The sequence below is a fragment of the Mustela putorius genome, unplaced genomic scaffold, assembly GCF_011764305.1.
Source record: "Mustela putorius furo isolate JIRA1106 unplaced genomic scaffold, ASM1176430v1.1 tig00000275_pilon_pilon_pilon, whole genome shotgun sequence".
Classification (NCBI taxonomy): domain Eukaryota; kingdom Metazoa; phylum Chordata; class Mammalia; order Carnivora; family Mustelidae; genus Mustela; species Mustela putorius.
The window spans coordinates 6,953,148-6,970,728 of NW_025421341.1; the positions used below are offsets into that span (position 1 = coordinate 6,953,148).

The window sequence follows — 17,581 nt, forward strand, 5'->3', positions numbered from 1 at the left end:
GAAAGAAAAAAGAAAAGCACAGAGTTATTTAACACAAACAATAATGAAGACTATAATCAAATGTTTAATAGTGACATAACTGATTTCATGTTTCTGAGGTCAGAAGCATCCATTCATAACTGTTTCACTACCCTCCATTTTATTACATAACATGATACACAGAACTTAATTAAAATCTATGACTCAGAAATATTCTATGCTAAAACAAGCCCATTCTATTGGAGGCATTCTATTTCTAATACAAAATGAAGTCCCAGGAGAATTAATTAAGAAAATAAATAGCTGCATGGAGCTGTAAGACAACTGGACACTGTCTGGTACTATTAGTAAGAAAATGGAATATAATTTTTGAATTACTGGTAAAGTTTCTTTAAATGCTTTCCTTATACTTTATACACTAAAGGTCACTATACACCAGAAACTTGATTCATAACATATATCCTTAAATATAAACATACACCCTTAGATCTGGGATTTCAGTTCAACAGGAGTCTCCTACCTATGTGATTATTAGTATTCTCTCTTTCTTCAACCAAATAAATATAAGCAAAACTCAGAAGTATAATGTATAATGTTAATGAATAGCTACAATTATATATATATAAATAGTTATAGTGTTAATATCCTTCTAAGTAGACATTTTCCTAAAAAATAATAAAAAAATTAATCTAAAACAAACTTCCAATTATGGGAGGCTTTAAAAACTGAGAGAATACTTTTAAGAATTCATAAAAGACTAATAAAAAAGTGAAAATGACAGCAGTGGAAGAATAAGAAAGAAACAAGAACTAGAGGAAAATTTTTCCAACAATTACTTTCTACCTCTCTTGATAAGAGCTTGGCTTTAGATTACTAGTTATAAACAACTACTTTAAAAAAAGCAAATTCATAAAGATGTGTTAGGAGCATTTATCTCTGGTAAAAAATTGACTTTCCTCTCTTACTCAATATAATTTTAAATAATTCTACCTTTCTAATCTTACTTACCTCATGGTATATTGAAGGCTTGGATAAAGAAGGGATAGTAAAAGATAGAACTTTATTGTTTCCATCTTTATCAGCAATTTCCTATAGTTAAAAAATAATATACAAAGATAAATAATCACAGGACTATATTATAAAAAATAATAACTTCTTTCTTAATTTACCCAATATGTCATTGGCAACTAAGGAAAATTTTTAGAAACAGCAGTATATAAAGAATAGGGACACCTGGGTGGCTCAGTTGGTTAAGCATCTGCCTTCGGCTCAGGTCCGGATCCCAGGGTGCTAGGATGGAGCCCCAGGATGGAGCCTGCATCGAGCCTGCATGGGAGGGGGAGGTGCTCCTTGGTCAGCAAGGAGCCCACTTCTTCCTCTCCCATTGCCCTACCCCCCACTCCCATCTTCTCTCATATAAATAAAAAAATTCTTAAAAAAAAAAAAAGACCCTCATTTGAGAGGTGCCCCCCAAGAAGAAAGACGCATCCTTTTCTCTGAAGAACAAAAAACTTTTAAGAGGAATCCAAACAAATAGGCCTTACTAAGTTTCTCCCAAGTTTACCCTTAATCATTCCCTTTATGTCCCATCATATTTTCCCACAACTTTCCACTCTTCATCAAACCTAGTATAAAAATACTCAGGCTTGGGGTGTCTGGGTGGCTCAGTCGATTAAGCATCTGCCTTTGGCTCAGGTTATGATCCCAGGATCCTGGGATCAAGTCCCACATTGAGCTCCTTGCTCAGTGGGGAGTCTGCTTCTCCCCTTGTCTGACACTCCCCCTGCTTGTGCTTACACCCTCTCTCTGACAAATAAACAAAATCTTAAAAAAAAAAAAAAAAAGACTATTACTACCCTAGTGTATCTTTTCTAATCAAATTTACACAGTTTAGTAGTTGAGTTACCCTTTGAGAGATATGGAGCACAATACTATAGCTAAATCAAATGCAATGTGACAACAAAGACATGAAGCAGGTACACAAATCAATTTTCATGTTAAATATACAGACAGGACAGGGAGATTAAGTGATTAGATCTGAGTCAAAACAGATTATATGTTTTAGCCAAGAAATACACTTATAAATGAGAAAAACATTAATATTTTAACACAGGATGAATCCCAACTAAAAGAAACTGTCACAATTATTTAGCAAAAGACTAATTACCTGAATTATGTTAAATATTAACATAATGAATATTAGTCCCTGAGATTAAGTTCATAATTAGGTAATTTCTACTGAACTGCAAAAAATTTCTTGTGCTTTCTTTTAAAAGCATTTTATCTGGGACAACTGGATGGCTCAGTCATTTAAGTGTTTGCCTTTGGCTCAGGTCATGACCCCTGGGTCCTGGGATCAAGTCCTGTATCCAGTTCCCTGCTCAGCAGGGAGCCTGCTTCTCTCTCTAACTGCTGCTACCCCTGCTTGTGCTCACTCTCTCTGACAAATAAAATCTTAAAAAAAAAAAAAAGGCATTTTATCATTCAATGAAAAGGACAATGGTGTCCTTCATTTCTACAGTCTCTGGCACTTCCAGCTTTCTACAGGTATCAATAAAGATCTGCCTACAGACGCTAGCAAATAGAGGGCTGAAATCCTCTGGCATCACTCCTTTTCTCCACTGCCTCATATTAGTCTGTTTTTTTGACAACTCTTATTAGTATACATAATTAACATAAAACCCAGAGAGAGAAGGCTGCCCCCCACAGTGTACCTAGAAGTTAGAGAGAGCCTGAGCAGTTACACAGCACAAAAGGAAGAAACAACAATAAAAACTCGTCAACAAAACACAAACCCATGAGTCCCTGTAGGACTCATTTCTGAGTTTAATATGTCACAGGAAGAGTACCAATTATATGTGAACAATGGCCATACCTCCAATTTTGGCAGGAAAATGGGTTTAAAAATTCCTTAGGGAGGTCATTTTACGACTGTATAGTCAAACTAGTTACTACCACATTTGGGCTGTAGAGGAAGTCTACAGTAAGGTGAATGGACCTAATTTAAGTTAGGCAATAAAACTTTAATTTTTATTCCTAAATTTCAAATTAAACCAAATAATTTTAATTTATATTTACATATATCTCTGAAGAAGGATGTTCTGAAATTTGTTTAAGCTGAGGGCAATATAAAACTTCCCCTGGGGCTATGTGAAGCAAGGGAGAAGTTCTGGGGAGGGCAGGAGGAGAAAGAAATATATGAAAGAAACCCAGTGGGCCACAGGGGAGAGAGAACACAGACAGAAAGGAAAACAGAAGAAGGAAGCCTGGTTACACTTCTGAGATATAACTGAGCATTTACTTTATAGTACCTATTTCTAAAATGCTAAAAGATAATTAAACCATAGCACCAACAAGTACTGTCAAGAACTTGTTAGTATTCTGCTATAAAAATATTTGCTTCATTTGTCCCACTAGTGATTTTAGTACACTAACAAATTAAAGGATAACTAAATTTTCAGCATACACTAAATTTAATTATTAAATCAATAAACATCTATTAAGTGCCGTGCTAAACACTAAAGGAGTGGGTAATATCTGAAACAAATTTCCTGCTTTATTTATTTATTTTAAATATTTTATTTATTTATTTGACAGAGGGAAAGAGAGACAAACAGAACAGAAGCAGGGGGAGTGGGAGAGGAAAAAGTAGACCTCCCACCAAGCAGGGAGCCCTAAGCGGGGATCAATCCCAGGACCCTGGGATCATGACCCAAGCCAAAGGCATACTCTTAACAACTGAGCCACCCAGGCACCCCTAAACTTCCTGCTTTAAAAGAAAAAAAACAATCAGGCAAGTTAGAAACAGACTTTTATACCTAGACTAGTTTTACATGTTAAAAAAACTCACCCTTAATTTTCATGCTACTACTACTACTACTACTACTGCTGCTAATGACATTTATTAAATTCCTCAGGCAACATGCAGATTCTATTTGTTTTTAATTCAACTAACAATGTTTTATTTCTGTTTTACAGATGAGGCAACTTAAGTAAAGATATTAAGTAGCATGCCCAAATTTAATGCAGCCAATAAATGGCTAGGTCTGGTTTTAAACAAAATACAAGTGATTCCAAAGGCCATACTGCTTCCTCCAGATATATGTTACAGTGAGAGAAATGTTTTCTAATGACTTTTTAAGGGATAATACTTTGAAGACTAAGCAGTGGTATAGAAGAATATTTATTTACTGGGAGACTCAATGTTTAGTGAGGTTCTTTATTACCTCTCAACTAGTAAACTTAATTTTATTATGTGGAGTGCTTATTTACCATGAGTGCTGAATACAGAGAAAAAGAGCAGGAATTTCAATACCAATGTTCTAACTGGACACTTGAAGAATAAGGTTTATGGTAATTAAGACTCTCTTAGAAAAAGAGTTTCAAACAGTAAAGTATCAAAAACATATATTATCAAATGATTATTAGAAATAATTTCAAAAATTTTAAACACAGCACATTCAGAAACATTGGTCAAATAAAGAAACTTAAAGTCACAAAATGTTAACACTATCAATTCTATAATTTCACCTACTTTATAAAATACCATTATCAGCAAATACTTATTAAGTCTCTCTAGACTCAATTATATTAACTTAAATAAATTATTCAGTAAACCTCTCAATTCATATTTTTTGTTAAGTATTCTTTTGGTGTCTGGTTTTTTTTTGAGAGAGACAGAGAGTGCATGTACATAAGTGAGGAGATGAGGGACAACAGGAGAGGGAGAGAATCGTAGACGTGGGGCTTGATGTGATGACCATGTCATGATCATCACCTGAGCCAAAATCAAGAGTCAGATGTTCAACCCACTGAGCCTCCCAGGTGCCTATAAGTATTAAAGTATTACCTCAGAAGACTTTAAATAAAATATACTTAAAATTTCCCAAACTATCATTTTCAACTTACCAAATTATAAATTCCTAACAGAAGTGCTTCAATGCAACCATTACTCTGTCTGTCTCGGCTAACCGTGAGCCGTAAATAAACCCACATCAATTCTGGCAAGAATTGCAGTGTGAACCTCTTAAGTCGAACTTCAGAGCTACGATAGAGCTCAAACAGCTGGTGGCAGACAGGCTCCAGAAGCTAAAAGAAAAATAAAGTGCATTAGGTATTTCCATTCTTTTGGCTGTCACTGTGTTTTTGTTTTTGATGCATATATACATGTATATTTTAAAAATAAATTCTCAGTATTAATTTTTGCATTGTTGAATCAATGGGACCCAAACCTTAATCTCTATGTACAGACTACATATAAAAACTGACCAATCTACTAGCTATAAGAATTTTGTGCCCATATCAACATATTTTTCAATACACTGTATCATTAAATTTATTATTATTTCACCAATGTACTACATTTGTATTTAGTAAGTTTCCTTTTCTATTATTACTAGCCCTTCCTATCCTCCATTTGGAGGATATTCCATATTGGAAGAATATAACTTCAAATGCTCTTGTTGGAAATAATCTTTAAATCTCAACATAGACTATGATTTAAATAAAATCAAGAAAAGGATTTTGCAAAATATAATATTTAGACATCCAAAATGCTAGCTAATATTTTTAAATCCAAGTAAAACAAACAAATTAATTTTATGTTTTAAGACTGACTTAAATTTTAATTACATGTATTTGAAAAGATTTTTGAAAAGAAGGCAAGTATAGAGAAACAGCTTTTCCAGTGTTTAATTTTTCATAGTTTCTTTATGACTTATGAGGATCTTCATCACCTTGAAAACTAAAGAAAACAAGTCGTTTAAATAAACCTCTCCCTTTTTCCTACTACCAATCTAGATGGTTTTGTTGAAATAACTAGTCTATACAAAACTGGGTAGGATTTTACAGTGCAAACAAAACACTGACAGGAAACTATAAAATTATGTTTAAATTTTAATTTAAAAAATGTATCATTCAGTATTTATATGCTTAACTCTGAATGATTAAATAATGCATACACATTTGGAAATCTGCTTAAAGGTAGTTATATATGTCTGTAATAATCTAACACTCTAGAATAAGTCAGTATTTTCACAACTGTAAATTAAAAGTAAACAAATCCAATGTTAATCATACAGTTAATGTATTTAGAGGAAATAAGCTTAGCTCTTAAGGAAAGCTAAAAAAAATTTACAAATAAACATACCCTAGTATCTAGTAACTACTAAGGCTCTTTATTTGAAATCACTACTATAGTATATTTTTAAAGATTTTTTTATTTTTAAGTAATGTCTACATCCAACATGGGCTTGAACTTACAGCCCCAACTTCAAGAGTCACATACTCTTCCAACTGAGCCAGCCAGGCACCCCAGTAATATTTAAAATCTTTTAAAAATTCCAATTTTCCCTTTACACAGAAATCTCGACCAGTCAGACAATTTGCCCAAAGTCACAGAAGTAGTGGTAGAAGAAGACACTTAAAATTCAGGTCTTCCAACACCCAAGCTGACTCCCACTACACCACATTTCTTATACTAGAATAAAGGTGGAGGGTAGAAGGTGGAAGATTGTTTAATTACAGATAGCATATTTCCACATAGTGTCAGTGATGAAGTAATTTCTGAAAATAGTCAACTGCTGACATCTTTTTAAAGTACTGACAAAAACAATCAGCTCTTTTGGGGAATTAAAGATCACTGTTCTCATAAATTTATTTATTAAAAATATATTTCCGTGTTTCAAAATATTTTTCTCTTCAGTAGAGACTCCAAAATCACTGTCTCTAAATTTTATTAGCCATGGTACAACTACAACTTTTTTCTTTTTTATTTTAAGTAAACTCTACACCACACGTGGGGCTCAAACTCATGACCTTGAGATCAAGAGTCACACACTTGACCGAATGAGTCAGCCAGTCACCCCAATTACAATTTGCTTCTGTTATAAAGACCTTAAGTTCCCTTCCTCAGTAGCAAGAAACACAGTGGCATGTAAGAAACCACATTTTAATTAGGCATAGCAAAACCAAAATTTTTACTCTGCCTTTTTTTTTTTTTTTTAAAGGGGGAGGAGGAGTAGCTGTCAATCCAATAACTTTTGGTGAGAAATCAATGATGAGGGAAAGAAAAGGTGTAATTGCAGGAACAATCTTTGAGGCGGCCAGAGAAGCTGTGATCCAGGCCTAAGTGGAAGACAGTCTTCGATGCAAACTGGGACACTTCATCCATCGCAGCAGAAAAGGCAGGAGAATTTAGGTGGAGAAGCTGGTAAAGTGGTAGATATGAAAAGAGAGTTCCCAATTACCTCCTTCTTTTTTAATGCTATAGAAAGCAAGCTGAAGATGATGGAAAGGAGGGTAAGACTAATGAAAAAAGGAAATGTGTAAAATCCACAGTGGGGACAGTGTACCAAGAAGGTAAAGCAAGACTGCAGGACAGTATTATGTGACTGAGATTTTTAGTCCTACATTTAAAAAAAAAAAAAAAAAAAAAAAGATTTATTTTAGAGAGAGGGAAATGGAAAGAGAGAATCCTCAAGCAAACTCCCCACTGAGCAGGGGATCCAATGGGGAGCCTCAATCCCAGCACCCTGAGATCACAACTTCAACCCAAATCAAGAGTTAGGACACTTAACCAACTGAGCCACCCGGGTGCCCCAACTTTATGCACTTCAAATGCAGGACCAGGGGCGCCCGGGTAGCTCAGTTGGTTAAGCATCTGACTCTTGATTTCAGCTCAGGTTTTGAGACCCATATCTACTCTGTGGCAGGCTCCCTGCTGAGCCAGAGTCTGCTTCTGTTCCTCAATCTCTCTCTCTCTCTCTCTCTCTCTCAAAAACTAAATAAATAAAAGATAAAAGTGGAGAAAGTCAACAAAGTTGTTGTTGCAGGGGATTTCTCCAAGTATGTTCAGCTGCTCAGGTACAAGCATGAAGATGAACAGCTGGGTTTTATCCAGTGTTGAGATTTTCCCAAAGAAGAAAAATTAATGGAATGAGAAGCAAAGGAGATAAGAATGTTTGCAAGGAAACAGACTATGATGTACCATGAAAATTTAGCTGGGTGAAGAGAGAAGTGAAATATGTGAGGGAATAAGGAAAGGCAATCAAATCAGGAAAAGGTGATAGGATTAACAGACTGGATGGAGAGCTCCTTGAAATGGAAGAACTAACTGCTAGAGTAACTGCTAGAGTGTCCGAAGGATCTGGAACAAGGGAAAGGAGAAAAACTATGCATTACATTAGTCTAGAGATCAAAACTTCAGCTACAGTACAGGTTGGATATGATATATAATACCGAACTAGGAAATTCACTTTCTAAAGAACTTTTTTTTTTTAAAGATTTTATTTATTTATTTGACAGACAGAGATCACAAATAGGCAGAGAGGAGGAAGCAGGCTCCCCGCTGAGCAGAGAGCCCAATATGGGGCATCATGACCTAAGCCGAAGGCAGAGGCTTTAGCCCACTGAGCCACCCAGGCGCCCCTCTAAAGAACTTTAAAGGTCTTTAAAGCAAAACTGTTCATAAGACTGTCATGTTTCAATTAATATTATATATGGCATGTGATAATTTTGTGAAATAATTTCCTGTTAACTAAATAAAACAGTTGACTGTGTTTCAGAATATAACAAAATCAGGACTAACAGGGCTTCCTTTTAGGACTAAGGTCCAGAATTGGTTTGTGATGCTATAGAGCTAAACATTCTGCTTTTCTGAAATAGGATGACATGGTTAGAACTTAATGAACTGACAAGAGAAGACATGGAAAAACAGATCTGCTCTGGTAACTGGATGATTACAGTGACTGCTATTTTGAGCCTGAACTGCTCAAGCTGTAATTTTTCCCAGTTCTAGCCATGATGAGGTCTCCAATACAAGTATTGCAAAGTATTACATTATAAAGAAATGTGATAACTTTAATGTCATATCTTCTAAAGTATAAAGGACAAAAGGAAACCAAACCTTTTTATATACTTATGAGTCCTAACGAATATGATAGCATTTCAGAAAGTCATTTTGTGTTTTACTATTCTTCTAATTAATATTTAAGCATTTATCATGTACATGACAAAATATATTCTAGGAAAGTAATAAATATAGAATATGAGACCACTGCCCGTGAAGAGCTTACAATCTAAAGAGAAAGCATAAAACAAATTTTAACAAGCAAAGCTTAAATGTTAAGACAGTGCAAAACAAGGGGCAGGAAATACACACATTCATTATTCAAACAGAATTTTGAAAACTCCTAACCAAAAAGGATATGAATATATATATAATACATATTACCACACCTAAAGTTATAAAACATTCATAAATACACAGCAAGAGAAAAAGAAGCAAATGAATCCTGCAGTTGCTGCTACAAATAGCAACAGATGCCAGCCTAACTGAGAGCCAATCCAAGTTTAGGAGACAGGAGAGAAGGAGGTCAATAAGCAAGCTTTTAGTGGTAGGACAAAAATTAAGATGCACTTTAAATGAAGCTGCTTGTTAGGAAATGATTACCTGAACTTCTTCAAACTCATTCCAGTACACAGCAGAGGCACTCTTGGAGGCTGTATCTGGGAAGATAAGAAGCTACTTTCCTGTGTGTTCCTTTCATTTTCATTTTAAAGCATACACGAATCCAGTGGTGATAAAACTGTGTCATACTATTGTGTTAATGGAAAGACAATGTGTGTATTTTGCATAAATTATCATATAGATAAAATAGCTGCACTTCCCCCTTCAATAGCAAAGTTGAGTAATAGGAAACTCTTTTTCTAAGTTTACTGATCTTTACTACTTACGCTAAATAGTGCTTCTCCAATCATTTCAAGCTAATTTACTAGCAGCATCATTTCATGTCACCAGCTTGAGTTCACAGATAGGAGAAATATACACAGTTCTGTATCATCAATAGAACAACTGCAAACAATACTTAAAATAAAAAACTTTGAATCAGTGTATGGCTAAAATTCGAATTCCAGAAAAGGAAGTATTCCAAACAGGAAACAGAGAAGTTTCAAATTAAATAAGTAACCCAATGAGATGATGGTCATTCAAATCAAGAATCAAAACATACAGTCCTGAACAGAAACAAACCTGATCAAAACATTTAAAATAGTAAGAGGGAGGGCAAAGGGAAGCCAAAGCAACTATCAGAATGAAACACAGCAGAAGGTTTTCCAGTCCCATAAGAAGGGTTTTTAAAAAGAGAAAGGAGAACTACAAAACTTACATATGCATTTTAGTACACATATTTCATCTTACTATGTTAAAACTGTTTTTCTTACAAACTTTCCTACCTCATTATTTGAATCTTGAATAACTTTATAGAGGGCTGGTACCAGTGTTTTTTTCCGGTGTAAAGTTGCTGCATAATTGGTGATCTGAGTGTCAGGTAATGCCTAAAAGAAACATCCAAGGAAATCAAAAGCAAACTTAGTATTTGGAAAATGAGGAAATCTGTTTATCCTCAGTTCCTCTTGAAAAGATTTAGATAGAGTCAACTAAGAAAAGTAAAAAAAAACACAAGAAATAACCACAAGAATTAATAAAACAAATTAACTTAGAATGTTATAGTATATAGTTCTTCAAACTACTCAACCAAGAAAAATGATTAGAAATCACACATTATATCAAGATTTGCTGAATTAAGTCACCCTAAATAATCTACTCTAAAAAAAATAAGTATAGGATATATTTTAATTCTTGGATTTTATGTTTACAAAACATTTATTTCTGTAGTATTCAGAAATTACTGTTTTAAATCAAATCAGTGGGTGATTTTTAATTACAGGAAATAAAAATGTAAGGCACAAATCCTACATCTGTGCCTTATTGAAGTTTGGAAGCTTCCCCTTTTATTGAATGTATTTAAAAATTCATATAACCTCTCAGCAATCCCATTTTCATTTTTATATATTACCTTCTAGTCATTATTCACCTTAGTGCCTTTTTAAAGAATTACAAATATAGAAACACATAATTTCATATTGTGCCATTTCTACTTCATATCATAGCATTTATTTCCGTTTCTCCACGGAACACCTGCATTCATTGCTTGAATGACGGACATACAGAGTCCTAGGACACACTCTTATCCTCAATCCAACTTACCTTGAATTCTGATAACCATTCTTCCACAACACCACGTTCAGATCCCAGCATCTTCTACCCTCTATTCCTCTTTTATTTCTGAAAGAAAAAAGCACTGAACTTGAGTATAGCATTGGGTACTTAAACTACCAAAGGTAAACGATATGCACCTTTCTTAAACAAAGAAACTAACCTAGCACATACTTCAGACTGGAGCTCAATTAAAACAAATTTGTATTTAAGAAATAAATTCTATTTTTAGTGGTACATTTGAAACCTATTTCCCTAATACTTTTAAGATTTTATTTATTTATTTGACACAGAGAGAAAGATCACAAGCAGGCAGAGACGGGGAAGCAGACTCTCCACTAAGCAGGGAGCCCTATGCGAGGCTCAATCCCAGGACACGGAGATCATGACCTGAGCTGAAGGCAGACACCTAACAACTGAGTCACCCAGGCACCCTGTCCCTAATAAGTTTATATTCTCCTCGACAATCATATTTCAAAGTGGCTAAAACAAGTTTAGTGAAATCAAACTACACGTTACCTAAGACGAATGAAAAGTCTACCTTTAGAGAGCCTCTACCAAATATACAACTGGAATTAGTTACGTATCACAGAACAAACCATGTGACAGATTATGAATGACAAAGACAGAAAAGCTCGAAATTAAGGGTCACATATTCAGCAAACTGATTATAAATGTATATGTACTATGCGAATAAGGCCTTTGAAGAAAGTGGATTTATATGTTTTCTATAACGGAAAGATGTCCAAGTACAAAAAGCAAGTTGTACAATTATGTAAACTATAATTCCATTAAAAATACATATAAAATGTGAAAAAAGCCTGGCACATATATACTAAATTAAACTGTCTACCTCTGAGAGATGGAATATTGAGGATATTCTAATCAGGTAACCTTGAATTATAGAAAAAAAATAGCACGTATTATTTTTAAAGTGAGGAAGACAATTAAAAGGTCTTCATTTTTAATTAAATTTAAAGGCTCAAAAGAACTAGATGAAATAAAGAACTTCTTTGAGGGGGAAGGAAACATCTTCAAAGCAGCTGAAATAAAAGTTTCTTTATTAAAAAGATAATATTTCCTAAGACTGTGTCAAATTTCACACTAAATTTCTACCTTAAAAAAAAGGAATCAGATTTATTCTACCCTTCAATTCCAAAAGGATTCTTCAATGTCTCTATATAATGCACTATATCAAGTATAAGGGAGGAATACAAAGAGTAAAACATGTCCCTTATTTTCAAGTAGCAAATGTTGTAAAGATAGACTGATGAATTTAGTCAAAATAAATTGCCGGAGAAAAAAGAGACAGTAGGGAAACCTATAGATTAAGAGAGATTAAAAAAAATCAATAGCCAAAGAATGACTCTCTTTTGGACTCTGATTCAAACAATTAAAAAGAACATGACACGACTGGAAAAAGCTGAACATGACTGGTTATTTGATTATATTAAGGAAATATTATAGGCTATTTTATATTTGATAATGGTATTATAGTTACTTTATTTTTTAAATAGTGCTTGTCTCTTAGAGTTACATACTAACCTATTTACTGGTGAAATAATGTCTGGGATTTGCCTTAAAATAATCAGGGCAGGGGCAGAGGGAACCAAGTAAGGTAAGTGTCTTAGGTATCGATGAAACATGACTGGCCATGAATTAATACCCACTCAAGCTGAATAACTGGTACACAAATTTCACTGCACTATTATCATCACTTTGTTATAAGTTTGAAATGTTCCACAACAAGCTTTAAGACAAAAAGGATTAATGAACACTACATAAAAATTAAAATGCCATACCTACACATACTCAATTTTGCAAGCAATTTCTGGGAGTTCAGATCAACTAAAGCCCATTATTAATAGACATGGACACCCAAATTACAGACTCTTGCTCTGAAGAAATGAGACTCTTAAAAATAACTTTGCAACGACGTGGATGGAACTAGAGGGTATTATGCTTAGCAAAATAAGTCAATCAGAGAGAAACAATGATCATATGATCTCCCTGATATGAGGAAGTTGAGAGGCAACATGGGAGATTTGGCGGGGAAGGAAAAGAATAAATGAAAGAAGATGGGATCTGGAGGGAGACAAACCAAAAGAGACTCTCAATCTCACAAAACCTAAACAGAGGGTTGCAGGGGCGGGGTGGGGGGAGGCAGTTATGGACACTGGGGAGGGTAGGCGCTATGGTGAGTGCTGTGAAATGTGTAGACCTGGCGATTCACTGACCTGCACCCCTGGGGCTAATAATACATTATGCATTAATAAAAAAATAAAAAATTATAATAAAAAATAACTTTGCAAAATAGAGCACAACCATACATCCAAAAGATAATGCCCTTCAAAAAAGTCATTTTCTAAGTTTCATACATTTATTACAATGATTATTCAAATCAATGTCAGAACTCCTTTCTTTCTTTTATACCAACTAAGTGGTAGTAAATACTTTCTGAAACCTAGTTCTTCACCTAAAAATGTATCCCATTATATGACTATGATTAATGTGCTTCTTACTCTATGCAAATTATACCTCAATAAAAAAGTTTTTATGAACAACTGTCTAAATATCCTAAGGTAGCTGCCTCTGATAGTTTCTCAGAACTCAAGGAAGCAACTGACTAAAAAGCAAAGGCAAGAGTCAGTCAGAAATTTATTGATCCAAAACATAAATATTTCTTAAACACCAACTATAACAGCCATTATGCTAATAGTTGGTAATACAATGATAAACAAAACCAGACATAGTTTTACTATATAACAGATCATTTATCTAGTGTAGGAGACTAAACACAAATTTTGGAATGGGATGAAGAGTAAGAAGACAAGACACACAAAAGCATAATAAAAGGAACCTAATATTGATGAAGGAATCAAAAAAGACTTCTCTAAGGTAAGTTGAGGTAACAAAGACCAATAGAGTTAAGGAATTTGGAAAAGAACATTCTAGAAAAAGGCAATGACCTATATACAGGCCCTGTCACAAGAAGAAACCTAGAAGTTATAGAATCTAAAAGAAGACCAGGAACACAGAAAGCAAGGGACAAGAGTTGAAGGTGGGAAAATGGTATAAATGGGAATTTGCAGTCTGCATTAAGTGTGGAAAGGGCTAAGCAGATAATTATTAAGCATTATTAAGCAGATGAATAATAAGATTCAAGGCTTGAAAAACTCATCTGGGACGCCTGGGTGGCTCACTCGCTTAAGCAGCTGTCTGTGGCTCAGTTCATAATCCCAGGGTCCTGGGATCAAGTCCTGCATCAGGCTCCTTGCTTAGCAGGGAGCCTGCTTCTTTCTTTCCCTCTGCCTGCCACTTTGCCTGCCTGTTTTTTCTCTCTCTCTCTCTGTCAAATAAATAAATAAAATCTTAAAAAAAAAAAAAAAGAAAGAAAGAAAGTAAGAAAAGAAAAGCTCATCTGGCTACAATGCAGAGAAAGGACTGGTATCCCTTTTCAAAGCTAGATACACATTTCCCAATAGTATGAAAACTAAAAATTCCAGGCTTGCTACAGTATTTGCTCTGAGAGTTCCTACCAAGTCTTTGGAAATTAAAACACCTCAACAGCAACTGACAATAAAAATGTTTTTTACTTACAAAGCACCTGGAAGATAAGTAATCTGGGTTACATTTTTATTAAGCTTCAAATGAAGTACAGTAAAGCAAAACCTATGTTAGTTTCTCCCGCTAACATCTCCATTCCTCTCAAGTCTCTTATGAAGGTATAAACAAAAGGGGTTGTTTTGTTAACATAACTTGTAACGTCTCTTTATCACTTCATTATTTCCAACAAACTCAGTGGACCACAAGATTAAGGGGAAAAACAGAACTTTACACATTCTCTGAAGAGTGCTCCAGAAAAGGAGGTAAATACTTAATGATAAATTTATTAACATGTAAGGAAGAAAAGCATAATTTCATTTTAGTGGTGACAAAAAGGACTTATTTCCAATAGACAAAATGGAACTGAAAAATAAACTCTTGTATCTCTATTACTGGATTTCTCTTTTTTATTTTTTTAAAGATTTTATTTGACAGACAGAGATCACAAGTAGGCAGAGAGGCAGGAAAGGAGTGTTTATTGTTTTACATATTTTGCAAATCTCATAATTACTTCTGCATTTAACTGGCTGATGAAAACCTTCACTCTATATTTATCAGAGAATGAACAATGAAAGCAACAAATACTGTTTGACCCTACCAACCTACTTAAGGGATCTCTAGAACACACTTTGAGCATGGACTCTGGAAACTGACTGTCTAAGTTTAAGGTCACTTAGTACAGCTATGTGTGAGCCCTCTTACCCCCTTCCTAGCTATACTTAATTCCTCTGGCCTCCTTTCTCTCAGTTTGAAAAGGAAAACAGCAGCACAGTACTAATTTCATACAATTATTATATACTTAGAACAGTTCTTATCACAAAATAACCACTATAAATGTTTGCTACAAGTATTATATACTTAATTTTCCTGAAACTATATGCTACTATTAATATGGCCTTTGTTATTTCCAAATAATAGACAAGAAAATTAAAGTGTAAAGAGGTCAAATGACCCACACAAGGTAACACGGTTTAACTGGCAGAACTCAGATTTTAATTTAATGTCTACTCTAAAACCAACAGTTGAAAAATGTACCTTGGTCCTTTCTTATAACTCATACTATTCCCCACACAGCCTTCTATATCCTGGCCATACTCACCTTTCCATTTTTTCCATAGCTTTGTGCAACCCTTTACCACAGGGATTCTGTATAGACTGTGCCAGCCTTGAATGCTGTCCTACTACTGTTATTTGCATAGCTGGTTTCTTCCAGTCCTGTCAGTCTCAGCCAGCCAGTCTTAACAACTTTATCTAAACAGCATTCCTTTCTCCCTTTTCTAGTATTTTCCATTCCAACAAATATGTTCATTTCCTAGTGCTTTGGATTTTATACCTTGCTTCTTAGATCTTACTACTTATTAGTTATTATCTGTCTTCCCCAACAAGATAGATAACAAGTTACATGAAAACAGGATCTGTTGGTTTCGCTCACATCTGAATGTTCACTATGTACTCAAAGCTAACATGCACAGTAAGGTATCTGGACTTATGGCAGATAATTATGCGTGTTCATTCAATCAATGAACCACATGGCTTATATGACTTTGGACAAATCACTTAAATCCTCTGGGATTCAGTTTTCTACAAGGGTAAGTTACTTACTACATTTAAAATCCTAAAAATAGTACCTTTATTTGAAAACAGAATTGTATAGTTACAGAGAAATTTGTAAATATGGATTTCTGAACTATTCCCAGTATCTCAGTATCTAGAGGTAGCTGTGAATACAGTTACAGATGTACTTCAGGTTTTCTCTTTACTTATCCATACAATACATAATTCTGAAGTTTTTTTCTGTTACATATTATATCCATCCCCTTACCTGGGATATAAAAATTACATTTAAAAGCAAACATTAAGGGCTGCCTGACTGGTGCAGTCAGTAAAGCATGCAACTCAATCTCAGGGTCACAAATTTGAGTTCCATGTTGGGCCTAGAGACTACTTAAAAAAATAATAAAATCTTAAAAGCAAAAAGATATCACAGAAAATAGTTATCCTTTTGGTGACCACACTAATGACAACTTTTATTAGCAAGCCCTGAAGACAACATAATGAGCAAAATAATAAACTGCTGGAACATGATCTGAAAGAAGTCAATAACTATTTGCCAGAAAGCAAAATCATAGAACTCATCCAAGAATAATAAGCTTTCCATTGCCTACATGTGTAGAGACTATGTCTTAGCTGACAGTAAGCATGTATTTTTTTTTTCTCCCCAACAAACTGTCAATTTACAGAAAATGAGATTTTAAGAGGCAGTAGAGCCTAATGGTTACAGTATGGGCACTAGATTGCCTGATTTTGAATTTCAATTCTATGACCTACAAACTATGTATCAGAGGAAAAGTAACTTATTAATTTTACTGATTTATGGCCTCAGATTCCTCATTTATAAAAAGGGGATAATAGGGTATCTGGGTGGCTTAGTCATTAAGCATCTGCCTTCGGCTCAGGTGATGACCCAGGGCCCTGGGATCAAGCCCTGGACTGGGCTCCCTGCTCAGCGGGGAGACTGCTTCTCCCTCTCCCACTCCCCCTGCTTGTGTTCCCTCTCTCGTCGTGTCTCTCTCTGTCAAAAAAATAAATAAAATCTTAACAACAACAAAAATAAATAAATAATAAAGAGGGAATAACAGAAGTACCTACATCAAAGGTTTTTTTTTTTTCTTTCCTTAAATGCAATTTAGTTAACATATAGTCTATTACTAGTTACCAGGGTAGAATTTAGTGATTCATCAGTGCATATAACGCCCAGTGTTCATTATATCAAGTGCCCTCCTTAATGTGCATCATCCAATTACGTCTTCTCCCCCACCTACCTCCCCTCCAACAAACCTCAGTGCATTTCCTAGACTTCAGTGTCTCTTATGGTTTGCCTTCCTCCCTGTTTTCATCATATTTTATTTTTCTCAAAGGTTTTTTTTTTAAAGATTAAAT

General features: G+C 34.6%; 1 protein-coding gene across 15 annotated transcripts in view; it reads right to left on the reverse strand.

Moving 5' to 3' along the window:
* FAM126B (family with sequence similarity 126 member B) overlaps window positions 1-17,581 on the reverse strand; it is a 76,488-nt gene that overhangs the window by 32,021 nt on the left and 26,886 nt on the right. For 14 of the 15 annotated variants that reach the window (XM_004764142.3, XM_013062303.2, XM_045078544.1 and 11 more), the window contains 4 exons: window positions 11,027-11,104; window positions 10,213-10,314; window positions 4,888-5,067; window positions 988-1,068 (listed from right to left, as the gene is read on the reverse strand). In XM_004764142.3, the coding sequence (XP_004764199.1) occupies window positions 988-1,068; window positions 4,888-5,067; window positions 10,213-10,314; window positions 11,027-11,077 (414 nt within the window). In that variant the 5' untranslated portion in view covers window positions 11,078-11,104. Of the gene's footprint in view, window positions 1-987; window positions 1,069-4,887; window positions 5,068-9,430; window positions 9,487-10,212; window positions 10,315-11,026; window positions 11,105-17,581 lie in introns of those variants that run through there. The other variant, XM_004764152.3, reaches the window with a different exon arrangement.